Source organism: Carya illinoinensis, chromosome 15 (assembly GCF_018687715.1).
Source record: "Carya illinoinensis cultivar Pawnee chromosome 15, C.illinoinensisPawnee_v1, whole genome shotgun sequence".
Lineage (NCBI taxonomy): Eukaryota > Viridiplantae > Streptophyta > Magnoliopsida > Fagales > Juglandaceae > Carya > Carya illinoinensis.
Genome location: NC_056766.1, coordinates 20376768 through 20392512, shown reverse-complemented (window position 1 = coordinate 20392512; position 15745 = coordinate 20376768). Strand labels below are relative to the sequence as shown.

Sequence of the window (15745 nt, the reverse complement as noted above, 5' to 3'; positions counted from 1 at the left end):
ATATATTTAAATCTGTAAATAGGGTTTGGAAAATACTTACAGCGCTATACGGTATTTTTAGAAAGCTCGCGGCGTTGCAAACGGCGGAGGAAAAGCAACGTAACAGTGTAATTTACACTGTGTCCGTGGGTAATAAATTACCCATTTTTGAACGGGGACAAACCAGGGCTTAGGATTGATAGGGAATGGTTTAGGGATGATTGTGAAGCTATTGGAAGTGGTGGTTGGCCGTGGGTGGCGGCGAAAACGCCGGAAATAGGCCGGAAAACTCAAATCGGAAAACAAGCTCGTAGGAGCTGTTCCGGTGGTCGTTGGAGGCTGGAAATAGGTGGGTTAGGACGGCAAGGAGTCGGTGATGAAGTGGTGAAGAAATGGTGGCCGGAGGTGGAGCGACGGCGGCGGATCGAGCCAAAAACCGTGGGGAAAGAAATGGCTCTAGGTGGCTAACGGCTGGCCGGATGGGGGAGATATTTGGTGGGAAGGTGCGCCGGAGGGAGGGGGTTCGAACGGGACCGGCGGCGGGCCAAACGGTGGCCGGACGGCGGCGGTCTGGGCAGAAAACAGTTCCGGCGACAGGGGCAAAAACAGGGCAGGTGCAGCGACTTCCGGCGGCTCTCGAAAGCAAACGGCTGGTCCGATGGCTCTGAAAATTGGTGGGGATGATCTATGGTGGAAGGGGAAGAGAACGGTGGTGACGGTGCATCAAACGGTGGCCGGACGGCGGAGAACCGGCCGGTCAAAGGGGCAGCGACGGGATGGATAAAATGGGAGAAAACGCACGGGGAGAGAGAGAGGAACCGGGAAAAGAAGAAGAAAAAGAAAGAAAAGAAGGAAAAAAAAGAAAAAGAAAAAGGAAAAAGGGAAAAAGAAAAAGAGAGAAGAAAAGAAATGAGGTCCAATCCTCACTCCGGAAACCAAAACTGATCCGCCGAAAACGATTTTAAAAACCGTAAAACGATTAAATAAAATAAACACAACATCAAATAAATTAAAAACCAATTCAAATACATTAATTTAAAATAAATAAACCAATATATTAATTAAATTAAAAACAACCCTTCAGTGAAAATACACGTAAAAGCGGGTCATCACATCCTCCCCTCCTTAAAACAAATTTCGTCCTCGAAATTTGCAAGATCAACTACCAGCGCCAAAAAGATACCATAAACAACTCCGATTATACTTGAGAAAATCATACCATCAACCATTTCCACACAAGTATGAAGAATGCACTTCCCAAAAATACTCTTATAAACAACTCCATCATATTCGCACTAATCTCCCAGAAATGCTTCACGTCTAGAACTCTTAAAGTGACCACATAAACAGAAATCACTACATCCACAAGAATTTCAAAACCGCACCCAAGTAAATTCCAACATTTAGTATCTTTCCACAATAAACTGTGTTAACCTCAATCAGCTCCTGTGTTATAACCTCCAAACCTTCATTATACACTATCTCTTGGTAACCTAATAATCACTTCCAAAATAAACCATCAATCAACATAATTTATACCACCAAATGATTAACTTCTTACTAAAACTTCAAGTCATCACTATTTTTCCAAAATCAGCACAAGATTTAAACACCTAATTATCTCTAAAATATCGCGCTTCTGTGCGCACTCTGATAACTCGCCAAAATGTAAAAAGACTATATCCTCATAAAATAACACCCTTGAGTACAAGCTAACTCTAACACCTGGAAGCAAGAAAATCCTTTACCACACTTTGATAGAAAATAAAATCTCCCAAAATCATGAATCATCACTCCTATCCCTCAATTATCTCTAGCTACCTTAATCAAATCAAAATCATCCCCTAAATTCTGAATATCGTCTAAATTTAGAGATGACTAAACACACTACGAACCACGATTGAATTCACCATAACCTTAATGAACTCTTCTTGAAAACTCACTTACCTACTTCCATTCCCATAACCCTAGTAGTAGCACGACTATGTCCTTCAATCGCATACAAAATTAAATCTCAAGACAGGCCATACTGTTTAAATCTTCAATCCATCAAAACTATGGCACTACTCTCCTGGCTTCTACTGCTTATTACCTTACGTACCTGTTTAGGCTAATCACCGTTGATTCCCAAACTTCCACTTTCAAGATTTTATTAACCACTACACATGGCGACTCAACAATCTCTCTTCTAGTTAAAAAAAAAAAATGTATATAATTCTCCCAATTGGACACTCAAACTCCAAAAGAAAGTATAGCCTCAAAATTTAAATTCCTGTGTGACCTCAAGTTACAATTAATTCTCTAAGATAGTCTCCACAATAAATGCCAACTATCACTCCAATTGGTAACCCACTTCAACTGTACACTCCGATCAACTCACTAAGAACTCGAAGTTAAAATCTATTGAATTTAATACTATCACATCTAATCCATTTCAGTACTCACCAAAGCCACTTCTCTCAAGCCAAAAAGAGACTAGGATTTGTACTCTCCGAAATCCATACACCCTCACCACCACTATAAATGGATCTCATGTACCCTTAGCTAAGATCAATAATCATTCTAACGTATAAGTGATCCATCACTTCCATTTCCAACATCCGTACCTTATCCTCAAAATAAACAAAATTTCATTTCCCAAAACTGCATCATCTATTATCCTCAACTCGGTATGAATCAATCCTAAAACTTGTCACTATAACCTCGAGCTATAACAATTATTGCCAACCCACATTCCATTGAGTAACATGTTTCGACTGAACACTCCAAACGATTCACCACTATCACATGTCGATCTCATACGTCCTTAGCCGAAACCAATAGTCATTCCAACACACAAATAGTCCATTACTACTATTTCCATCATCTCGACTCGTATCCGCAAATCAACATGAATCATTCCTATATCTGCTTAACTTATACCCTTAATATCAGTAAATAGTTATCGCTTAAAGCTTTGTACTGAAAATGACCTTAAACCTGCTAATAATCCGTTCCCAAAAGTTTATAGAACATAAGGTCTCAACTTCAATCGAATTCAATACCAACAATTAAACTATTGCTTCCAAAACCTCAATGGATCTATTTCTTCCGAACCGACAAAAATCATTTCCTAAAATCGATTACTACAACCTCGAGTTAACAATAGTCATTTTCTGAACTAAGTCAATATCTACAATCCTCAAAGAAGTATATGAGCTAGATCATTACCTTCCATTCTCAAAGAAATCTACTCTAGAAAAATTTTCATATCTATAACTCAACTCTAATCAACTCCATTTTAATGGTTACAAACTAATCACTCACTAGAGTAGATCAAGCTACAGCACTAAGTCTGTAAAACTAAGAACTCAATTCTTATTACCAATCAATCATTCAACTCTACAATTCTAAAACCTTAAATCAAATAAGAATCATCTTCCGGAACTTCTAAGATCAATGAAACTTACATCCTATAAAAGAAAATCGACTCTCAAATCTTTCAAATCCTAAAACATTAATAGATAATAAATCATTTTCTGAAATTCTCAAGATTGGTGGTTTTAATCCAAATCATTCACCTTAAACGCTGGTAAAATCTAAAGCCCCAATTGCCACCAAATTACTCATCCAAATCACGAAATCTAAAACTCGAAATTGAATTATCCCCCCCAAAGCTTGTCGAACCTAACATCTTAATTACCATAAACTTATTTTCCTAAAATCTATAAGGCCCCAAAATTTAAAACTTGTCGAAACTTCATAAAATCTAACATCGAAATTTGTTGAACTTACAACCTACTACATTAAAGACCATTTCATAAACTCCACGGAACCAAAGAACTCAATTATTCTACTTCCCTGAAAGATCATCCAGATCATGCTATTCTCTCCAGGCCTCGATAATAAAAACAAACCACACAAGGCGTTCATCACTAAAGATTAGATTAGACCCCTACCCGCCATGACTCCAGCATTCTGAGTCTCCGTAACCTCACCTCCAACGGTACCAAGAGTCACCGCGTACATTCGAGCCCGACCTAAAAGCCTCTAGTTAGTTCTATCACTGCGACGAGCTCCACGGCTTCCTTGAACTCTAATGGGGCACTCACCCACATGGGCTCTATTATAAACTCCACAAATTGGCACTCGTCCTTCCATACGAACACTTGAGGACGCTTGCGGTCGAGTTCCGGTCCGCTGAATAAATTCTGAGGTGAACCCGAACTACTTCCTTCACCATAAAAACTCTGCCTCTTATGTCCTAGAGGGGAGCCCATACTCAAGTTATGCTCTCGCTCCACAAGAGTGGCCACATCCACTAAATCCTGAAAGGTGGATATCCGATGGCTGACCACCATTGTTACATATATCTGGTCTCAAACCTTAAATAAAATTCCCTTAAATATGTCCTTAAAGTTCGTTGAACCTGCACTCTCCAATACTATAGCCTCGTTACATAAATTCTACAAAACCTTGACCTCAATCATCTTAAGCGACTTAAAGCTAATTCCTCTCCTCATTGCTACGTGAGTTCCCACCTTACTAAGATTGCCTATAAACCATGACGTTCCCTTCAGACCTCAACATCATACAAGCAAACCACGTCGCTCAAAATTCAAGCCTACTACGCTAAATGTTCATGCCTAATGATAGTATCCTCGATTATACCGCCTTCCTGCCACAACACAACCTTTGACCCCCTTTAAGAAAACGAATAAAACCAACATAAAACCAAAAACCAAAAACACAAAACCATATAGCAGGAAACGAAAGAAACCAGCATGCAACAACACAACTAAATAAATAAAAACAAGCAAACAAGCTCAAATCAATAAAACAAATAAAACATGTTAAATAGAAACTATACTTAAAATAAATTATAAAACACAACTTTAAAACATTCTGGTACTACCTACGGGACATGTGGTTTTACCCAGAGCCAAACCGCTCTGATACCACCTGTGACGCCCCCAAATCCCCACGCCCAAACACGGGGAAATCGAGACGTCCGGATGGTGACAACCCGGACCACCATCCTAACGACGTGTGCCAAGTGTGTGCAAGAGCGACAAAGTGCACAAGACAAACGCAGCGAGAAGCAAGTCAATAGCTAAGTACCAGAATTTTTCTTAATGTAATACAAACTGTTTAAAACATACTTAAATAAAATATTACAAAACACAAATACAGTTTTAAACAAATAAAAAGATAACATCTGCAACCCGGCGGAGCCGCATCCTCGGGCTCAGCCTCCTCCTCTTCATCCTCTAACTCTGCACCAAAAGCTACGGAACCACGAATGGTACCGCAGGTAAGTAAAATCCAAACACTACCAGATAAAAACACATATAACTCAAACAAGATGCATGAATCATGCCCAATGCACAAAGCCCATAAAACACAGTTTTCCACACACTCCAAAAAAAACCCATTTGGCCCAAAAACACATCCTTTCCGAAAAACACGCCAAAGGTCACATTTGGCCCAATATCTCGCCGGAAGTCCATCCGGCCCAATATCTCGCCAGAAGTCCATCTGGCCCACGCCAAAAGTCCCATTTGGCCTCACAAACCATTATCCAATTTTTAACCGTATGCACCATGACCTCCCCTAGGGGTCATCCGCACACCCTGGCTCCAGTGTCACACCGTAGAGTACCACCACGCATGTGACACCTAACGAGCGATGCCCAGTTCCGCGCCCCGCGCGTGCGTAGCCAAGCATCCTCTAGCCCTCGCCAGCGAAGGGCCACGGAGTCGGTGAGTAGGGCGATGCCCGGTTCCGCGCCCGGCGCGTTCGTAGCCAAGCATCCCCTAGCCCCGCTCCCGTCATCTCTCTCGACAACTCAGGGGACATCACTCAGTTTATTCCGCTCCCGAGTGACCAGAGGAGCTCCACCGAGATAATAACCCATCCCGGCTTGGGCTCGTGATACACACGCACCCGTAAAACCACTCACGCCAATACACAGGCTTTTCACACAAATCCCACAAACACATGTGCATGCACCATGAAATGCCATATCAATGCATAATAAAATAATCCAACAATCATAAATCAAATAAACAGACAACTCCGTCCTCTATCCATCCGACCCCCGAAACTCCTCGGACTCAGTCCGGAATCAACAACCAACAACAAATATTTATTGAATGAGCAATATATATTTAAATCTGTAAATAGGGTTTGGAAAATACTTACAGCGCTATACGGTATTTTTAGAAAGCTCGCGGCGTTGCAAACGGCGGAGGAAAAGCAACGTAACAGTGTAATTTACACTGTGTCCGTGGGTAATAAATTACCCATTTTTGAACGGGGACAAACCAGGGCTTAGGATTGATAGGGAATGGTTTAGGGATGATTGTGAAGCTATTGGAAGTGGTGGTTGGCCGTGGGTGGCGGCGAAAACGCCGGAAATAGGCCGGAAAACTCAAATCGGAAAACAAGCTCGTAGGAGCTGTTCCGGTGGTCGTTGGAGGCTGGAAATAGGTGGGTTAGGACGGCAAGGAGTCGGTGATGAAGTGGTGAAGAAATGGTGGCCGGAGGTGGAGCGACGGCGGCGGATCGAGCCAAAAACCGTGGGGAAAGAAATGGCTCTAGGTGGCTAACGGCTGGCCGGATGGGGGAGATATTTGGTGGGAAGGTGCGCCGGAGGGAGGGGGTTCGAACGGGACCGGCGGCGGGCCAAACGGTGGCCGGACGGCGGCGGTCTGGGCAGAAAACAGTTCCGGCGACAGGGGCAAAAACAGGGCAGGTGCAGCGACTTCCGGCGGCTCTCGAAAGCAAACGGCTGGTCCGATGGCTCTGAAAATTGGTGGGGATGATCTATGGTGGAAGGGGAAGAGAACGGTGGTGACGGTGCATCAAACGGTGGCCGGACGGCGGAGAACCGGCCGGTCAAAGGGGCAGCGACGGGATGGATAAAATGGGAGAAAACGCACGGGGAGAGAGAGAGGAACCGGGAAAAGAAGAAGAAAAAGAAAGAAAAGAAGGAAAAAAAAGAAAAAGAAAAAGGAAAAAGGGAAAAAGAAAAAGAGAGAAGAAAAGAAATGAGGTCCAATCCTCACTCCGGAAACCAAAACTGATCCGCCGAAAACGATTTTAAAAACCGTAAAACGATTAAATAAAATAAACACAACATCAAATAAATTAAAAACCAATTCAAATACATTAATTTAAAATAAATAAACCAATATATTAATTAAATTAAAAACAACCCTTCAGTGAAAATACACGTAAAAGCGGGTCATCACACAAAAGCTGACTTGGCTACACATAATCGGTAATCTAATATATAGTCTTATCTTTACGTATTTTTTTATTAAAAAAATAAGTAGAAATAGTTATTAAAAAGTTAATTTTATTATATAAATTTCAGATTTATACATTTTTATTTAAAAGAAGTACACATAAACTACCTAAGTATAATATCATTTCTCATACACAATAAGATATCAAGCTAAACTAGACGATTTCGTACACCCCTTACTCATAAAATTCACGTGATTGTTAAATGAAACGGTACGTTTGAAAAAAGTTAAAAAAGAAATTAAAAGAGAAATTATATTTATATTTTTAAAATAGACAACTCTATGTACTTTTTAAAAAAAAATAATAATATTTATAATTTTAGAGTATATAAATCTTTTATACATTTTTAAAAAGAATGAAAAAATAAATATGTAATTTACATAAAAAATTATTTTTTTAATAAATTATAACACTCTTTTTCAATCGGGTGCATGAGATTTACAGTTCTTAGAATTTTATCTAATATTATTTATTAAAAAATAAATAAATATATATTTTACATAAAAAATTTACCTTTTGTTAATAATAAATTTTATTTTATTTTTTAAAAAAAGAAATGATATTTATAATCGAGAAATATTTAAATACAGTATAATTTTTTTTAAAAAAAAATAAAATTTACTATTAAAAAATTATTTAATTATTCAATTTTTTTAAAAAATATTATTTAACATTTACTTACTTAGTTATTATAAATATAATTTCTGTTTTAAAATTATTCCTAACGTTAATTAAGTTAAAATATAATAGACGTCATTGCGCAGATCGCGATGCTAATAGTTTTCTTTTTCTTTTTTTAAATCACAATAATAAAAGGATTAGGTGGCTCTTCGGGATAAGATAGGGACACGAGCACGCAGTGGATACGTGCTTTGTGTTAGCGGGGCTAGAGTCCACCAAACCTCCGAAACAAACAAAATTTGAAAAAAATAAAAAAAAGGATTAGGAGATCGAGGCAGCTAATGGCAGAGCGTCTGGCACTGACACTGTCACCACCCGCCATGGTTTCCTCCTTCGGCACCCACGCCGCCACCTCTTCTCTCATTGTCCCCGGCACCTCCGCCGCTGCCCCTTCAACCAGACTCTCTTTCTCTTCTTCTTCTTCTTCCACTACTCTCGCCTCTCTCAGATTCCTCAGATCCTCTCCTCCCGTCTCCCATCTCTTTCTCAACAGCAAGGTCCCTTGTCTTTCTCTTTCTCTTGCTCTGTTTGTTTGTTTTTCTTTGCGTTTTATTCGTCTCTTAAAATTTTGTCTCTTTGAATTAAACTTTTTAGAAGCGATTGCCGGTGCCTCTCGTATCAGAGAGAGGTCTGAGCGCCGCGGTTACTCCGAAATGCGTGGCCCCCGATCCCGACCAGTTGAAGGGTGCCAGAGAGGATATTAAAGCGATCCTCAAGACCAGCTTTTGCCATCCTATTCTGGTATCTTTTTTAACCGATGAATTTCAATCTAAGTCCCTATGTTTTAATACTTACTCTTTCGATCAAATGCATTGGGTATTGGAGTTGAACGATGTCATTGTGTGCCTCCGTATGTTGTAGAACTCAGGGTTCTCTTGCGTTTTTCACCTTCGCAAAATGCTTTTTTCTTTTTTATGAGTACCTTCGCAGAACGGTTGCAAAGATGATGTCTTAATCCAAAATTCAATTGCATTTATAGTTGGATTTAAATTTTCATTGAAACTTTTTCTCTCCCCCTTCCCTCTCTATCTACCTGACTTATTTGTATGAAAACAGGTTCGCTTGGGTTGGCATGATGCTGGTACTTACAACAAAAACATTCAGGAATGGCCACAAAGAGGTGGAGCTAATGGGAGTTTGAGATTCGAGCCTGAGCTTAAACATGCAGCTAATGCAGGTATGGTTCAACATTGGCTGTTATTAAGTTTGGTTGATGGTGATATAGTCTTATGAGCTTGCATTTTCAGGTCTCGTAAATGCATTGAAGCTTATTCAGCCTATCAAAGATAAGTACCCTGGTGTGACATATGCAGACTTGTTTCAGTTGGCCAGTGCTACTGCAATTGAGGTTCTCCTTACTCTAGAAATTGTTATGATCGGAACTTACAATTTACAAGATTCTACTAACTACAAGTGCTTCGGAAATTTCAGGAAGCCGGGGGCCCCAAAATCCCTATGAAGTACGGAAGAGTGGATGTCACAGCACCTACAGATTGCCCAGAAGAAGGGAGGCTTCCTGGTAAGAGGACCATACAAACAAACTAGTGAATGCATCTATTCAATCTAGTTCACACACTGTACATCGTTCAAAAATGAAAACCTCCATCATCTCCAGCCCTGAAAGAAGTAAAATGAGAGAATCTGTCACAGCCAGGCCTTGTGCTCCTCCATAGACCAACCTTGAGATGTCTGTACCACCTTAGAATACTTGTCCCATGCCTCTATATATTTCACCTATAACGTAACACAAAATGATCTTCCACCTCACCAACCGCCATAACAATTAACCCAATAGGGCATGGTTAAAAGTGCTGAATTTTTCTTGCCCTTTAGCATCTTGTGCTTCAGATGGGGAACATGCCATATTCCATTCCACTAAATGAGACTTAAATTCCTCATTAATTATCCCACCCCATGAAAATCCTGCTACAGAAACTCTTGTTAGCCACACCAGTAGTCATAAGAAGCATGATCCTTTCACCTTTAGTTAAGAAAAATTTCTCCCATCCTGGCAATCTATTCTTTCTTTTCTAAGATTCACACGGTAGAATTATTAATGAAGATCCCAGTTCCCAAGGGCAAACTAAGTTAGCTCATAGGTAATGATCCCTCTTTATTGCATAAAAATGATGCGAGCCCCTCCACTTCTTCAATTTCCAAAGCTGGGACTAATTTATTGTTTCCAAAATTAAGTTTTAAACCAGAAATGGCCTCAATGTAAAGAAGAAAAAACCAAATGCATTCCAGATTTTCAGTTGTAGCATCACGAAACAGGGTGGCATAGTCTGTGAACAGGAGATGATAAAATTTTAATGCACCCCTTCCCACCTGACAGACAGATTACCATCCGTTAAAGCTCTCAAAAGCTTCCAACTAAGGTTCTCTGTTACTGGAACAAATGACAGAAGGTAATGGGTCCTCTGTCTCAACTCCCTAGAGCTATTAAAAAGGTTAGTGTGGGTCCATTTACCAGAATTGAGAATCTAATGGTGAAAATGAAAGTTATTAATCATCTCCTCCATTTCTTTTCAAATTCAACTCTGCCAATAAATAAATTAGACTCCCAACACAGTTTTTAATGTATTAGCTAGAACCTTCACCAAAAAACTGCACATGTTTACCACCAAACTATCTGCCAAAACTTCATCATGTTTTTGGCTCCAGTTTCCTTTGGTGTACTAGTTATGAAAGAAGCATGCACTGTTGAGATCTTCTTTCCTTGTCAATGGATTTTTAAGTGCAATAGAACTTCCTGTTGCTAAGAAAAGTAAGCATATAATCTGTTATTCAATGTTGTCTCTATTGTATGCTTAGATACCTTGTTGCTTTGGTTCTTTGGTCACAAAAATGTTTTCTAGATTAGCTTTCTTTGGTTAGCCTTTTTTGGTTTCTTTCTCTCTGTTTTTTTTTTTTTTTCCCTAACTTTCTTAATTATCTAATGCTGCTTGTCCATCCACTTTTCTTCAATTCTTACAACCTTATTTTGGAATATCATCTGATGATTAGATGCTGGTCCCCCTTCACCTGCTGATCATTTACGAGAAGTTTTCTACAGAATGGGGTTAAGTGACAAGGTAATTTTCATGGTTCTGTATGCTTGGTTTTCTGGTATTACCTCTCTATGCATGTGATGCTTACCTGTGAGATGTTTTATGTGCAGGAAATAGTTGCATTATCTGGTGCGCACACACTGGGAAGGTCAAGACCTGAACGCAGTGGTTGGGGGAAGCCGGAGACAAAGTACACGGTATTGAATCATCGTCTTCTGCTTATGTGGGCAGAAGATTATTTTCACTTGGTTAAACATTTCATGCTCAACTCTTGCAGGGATTTTGGATTGTTCTATTAAATGAGCATAGCGAATCTGTAATTGTAGATAATTCAAAATGAGAAAATTGGGAAAATTTTCTTTGGGTGCTCCTCATAAATCACTTTCTATATGGGATGGGGTCATTGAGAAAATTGAGAGGCGGCTAGCTGGTTGGAAAAAAAATCTATTTATCAAAAGGGGGAAGAGTTACATTGATTAAGAGTACTTTGTCTAATCTCTCGACATACTTCCTTTCACTTTTTCCTTTACCCACGGGGATTGCAAAAAATATATATATAGGATTTTTCAAAATTTCTTGTGAGATGGTTATGGGGAGGAAAGAAAATTTAATTTGGTGAGTTGGAATAAGGTTTGTCAATCGGTTTCATGTGGAGGTTTGGGTGTGAGAAATTTAAAACCTTTCAATAAAGCTTTTCTCGGGAAATGGCTTTGGAGGTATCTTTTTGAGAGTAATGCATTATGGAAACAAATTGTGGATATTGAATATTATGGGAGGATGTGGGGGAGCTGATGCACAAATGAAGTTAAGGGGGTGTATTGGGTGGGTTTGTGGAAGTCCATCCGTTTGGCATGGGGGGATTTCATTAAAACATAAAATTTAAAGTGGGGGATGGGGCAAATATTTATTTTTGGCATGATACTCGGTGTGGGGATTCAGCTCTCAAGTACATTTATCCTAATTTATTTAGGATTGCTAGAGATAAAAGGGCTGCAGTGGCTGAGTCTTATAAGATTTCTAATAACATGCTTCAGTGGAATGTGGATTTCAACAGAAATGTGCAGGACTGGGAAGTGGGTGAGGTATCGGACTTTTTAGGAAGATTATATGATATGAAAATTGATCAGAATAGAGAGGAGAGCCTGTTGTTGTTGCATTCAAATAATTCCAGATTTACTGTAACATCTTTTTGTAAGGCATTAATGTCAGGGAGTTAAAGACTATCCCTGGAAATGTATTTGGAGGGCAAAGGTGCCTAGCAAGGTTGCATTTTTTCTGTTGGCTGGTGTCTCTCAGGAAAATATTAACCATGATAATTTGAGGAAGAGAGGTTTATTTGTGGTTGATTGGTGTTTTATGTGTAAGAAGGATGGTGAATCTGTTAACCATCTTTTTCTTCACTGCGAGGTGGCAACAATATTGTGGAATGAGATTTAGCAAGGATAGGCATTGCTTGGGTGATGCCTATGCATGTGGTGGACTTTTTGGCTAGCTGGCGAGGTTCAATGGGATGTAGATGCAGTATAGCATTATGGAGGATGATTCCATTATGTTTGTTTTGGTGCTTATGGCTAGAAAGAAATGGGAGGTTTTTTGAAGATTCTGAACATTCTATGGGGGAGTTTAGGGATTTTTTCTTTAGCACTAAGTTTTTGGGTGAAGAATCTTGCAAGGGAAGGGGACGTCTGTAATGTTTTATTTTAGTTATGTTTTGCTTTAGCATGTATTTAGGTGTACTCACTTGTATGCATCCTGTGTATTTGGGCTATGCCTATTTACTCGGAATAAAATTTCTTATTATCTATAAAAAAAAATAAAAAAAAAATTAATTCACAATGATATCCATAGCCACTAGTCAGACTGTCAAAGTTTCTTTACCTGCTGAGGAAATATTTGATTTGTGTTAGATGATGAACCACAATAAATTCTGCAAATTAATTGGTTCCCTAATCGACAGTGAAAAATAGCTTTAAGTAATATCATCATATGATGAGACTATTGTATAATGAAATCGTAGTTTTGCCACCATCGCATTGGCTGTACTTCATGATCATATTATCAAGTACATCCTTTAATCCAGTTGTTCTAGAGGCAGCAATTGATGCTGAATAGACATTTCTTAAGTCCTTATACATGGGCTGCTTATCCTCATTTTCTTAGACTTTATTAGCATTGAGATTAAATATATATGAGGGCTATCATGAGACAATGGAGACCAAGGAGATTATCACCTGATACCTGGTGACAGCTCTAACAATAATGTTAGAATCCTTTTCTACCATGTTAACTATACCAGACCAAAGAGATTGAGGAGATTATCACCTTTATCAGCAACGTATGAGCTTTTTTATCGGCATTATGGCTCTTTTTCCTTTGTATTCTATCTGTTATTGATGCTTCTTCTACTAATTAAGATCTTTCTATGTTCTCATTTATTTAATGCAAATGATAGCTCAAGAATCTACTTACCGTAAAACATTGGCTTAAGAATCTAAGATTACAAAAAAGAATCTAAGATTAAGTAGTAGTCACAGCTGTAATGAAAATAGAAAGTTGAAGAAGAAAAATGGCAAAACCAACTGCTAGAAATATGACTAGCATCTTTTATATGACAGAAAGATGGGCCTGGAGCACCAGGAGGACAGTCCTGGACAGTGCAATGGCTGAAGTTTGATAATTCCTACTTCAAGGTTTGAAAATCGCCATGCCTTCTTTATATACTATGAAATGCATCCCTTTTGCTGATGATGATTGCTCTATCAGGATATCAAACAAAGAAGGGATGAAGATTTACTGGTGTTGCCAACTGATGCTGTTCTTTTTGAAGATCCATCATTCAAAGTAAAATTAAGTGAAGTTTTCCATTGAGACGGGTGTATATGGTGTAAATTGTTTTTTGATACATTGCATGATTTGCAGGTATATGCTGAGAAATATGCTGAGGATCAGGAAGCATTTTTCAAGGATTATGCTGAAGCCCATGCAAAACTAAGCAACCTTGGAGCAAAATTTGATCCTCCAGAGGTTTGTTATCCTTTGCTTGTGTTTGTTGACTTTTCATAGGATGCTAATCAAGTGTGAGTAAATTAATTTATGAGCCTTACTTTGGGATGACATGCTGGATATTAGACAAAGCTCGGCCAAGCCTACATGACATTACCCACATTCATGTTTTAGAGGTTTTTCATGAACGAACAAGAGATTTAAAATGCTAAAAGTAGCTCTTGATCAATGACTTGCTACAGAGACGTGCAGTTGTAGTTGTAGTGCTAAATTACACCCAAAACTTTAAACTTGTGGTTCCTGTGGAAATATTTTGATTTGTTTGGTTTTCTATGTTTTTACAATCCCAAGCCCTTTAGAGGCATAGAGAACATACATTTGTAGATGCACAGACCCACAAATGCACACAAATCACATTGAACTATTATATTTTCTTTCTAATGCAACTGATGAGTATTCTGAATGAACTGCTATGAATTTGGCGGTCAGGGTATTGTGATTAATGATGGTTCCCCAGAATCTGCACCAGAGAAGTTTGTGGCAGCAAAGTACTCGTCTGGGAAGGTTGTAAGCCTGATGAACTTACATCCTAACATTATTTTAGTTGATGGCTGTTAGAATGTGCTTGCATTTTTGGCATGAAATGATCTGGTGGAGTCAGACAATTTATATTCATCATCTTTACTTTTCATGATTTGCTGCAGGATTAAGAAAGAAATATCATGTTTTCTTGTGCCGTGTCTTTTAATAAGAAGAAGCTATTTTCAAATCCTGTCAACTCACATCTAATGCATGGAAGAAAGGAATAAAATTCAATAGTCTTACCTATGTACTTGCAGAGAGAGCTGTCACAGCCTATGAAGGAAAAGATTCGAGCAGAGTATGAAGCATTTGGTGGAAGCCCAGATAAGCCTCTACCGACTAACTATTTCCTCAATATTATTATTGTGATTGCTGTTTTAGCAGTTTTGTCATCACTAGTTGTGAACTAGGTTTTCTGAGCTTTCTTTTTTGATAAGTGGTTTTCTGAGGTTATTAATGAAAATTTCGTTGTTTATGTGCACTTCGGTTTACTCTGGCATTACCAATGAGTGAATGGTGGCTCTTGTTGTATCCATACAAGTTTCATACTGGAAATGAAAGTAGCAATTTAGGATTTGTAAATGTTTCAACGTCTCAAAGCACATGGTAACTTACAATATTATATAATAAGTTCTTCATAGTAAGGTTTGCTACTAATAGATGTGAAAATATATAGATATAAATAATTTGTGCAATATGATTAGTAAACTAGAGAACAAGGAAAATAACAAGCACAATTTAGAAAGATAAGAGACTGGTGTCGAGGCATGTTGTGATGGATACTTTTCTTGGAGTATAATACCCTCTGAATCAAAACATGCATTAGATTTATTAACAATCTACTCTCAAGATACAATAACTTATGTTCCCATTTTATCTCATGTACGGTACACAAAAGAGGATATCTACAAATTTGATATAAATTAGTAAAAGTCCAACGAAAAAAAGAAGACAAAAATAGAAACCAACAATAGCAACTCATTTGCAAGTCCCTCTGGTTCTGGATTTCCTTAATTTCCATGAACTAGTTCCTCCCACATTTAAGGGGCTGGGGTATGGAAAATGATGGTACCTCCAAAGCAAAATCGATAATTTGCCAAATCTCCCCCTCCCAGAAGTTTAACATTAGGATTTGTTATTTGAAACTTGCAGTGAAT

The 15745-nt window shown here is 38.7% G+C and overlaps 1 protein-coding gene across 2 annotated transcripts; it reads left to right on the top strand.

The window, feature by feature from the left end:
• The first annotated feature begins 8151 nt into the window (after positions 1–8151).
• On the top strand, positions 8152–15170 carry LOC122296386 (probable L-ascorbate peroxidase 6, chloroplastic/mitochondrial). 2 transcript variants are annotated; one of them, XM_043106020.1, is made up of 12 exons: positions 8152–8450; positions 8548–8694; positions 9010–9130; positions 9201–9301; positions 9385–9472; positions 10960–11027; positions 11114–11200; positions 13619–13693; positions 13767–13844; positions 13923–14027; positions 14496–14570; positions 14846–15170. In XM_043106020.1, the coding sequence occupies exons 1-12, from the start codon at positions 8235–8237 to the stop codon at positions 14996–14998; spliced, it is 1314 nt and encodes a 437-aa protein (XP_042961954.1). In that variant the 5' UTR covers positions 8152–8234; the 3' UTR covers positions 14999–15170. The 2 variants fall into 2 exon arrangements, with proteins under 2 accessions (XP_042961954.1, XP_042961955.1); XM_043106021.1 differs by having other exon boundaries at positions 8153–8450; positions 14711–15170.
• The last annotated feature ends 575 nt before the right edge of the window (positions 15171–15745 follow it).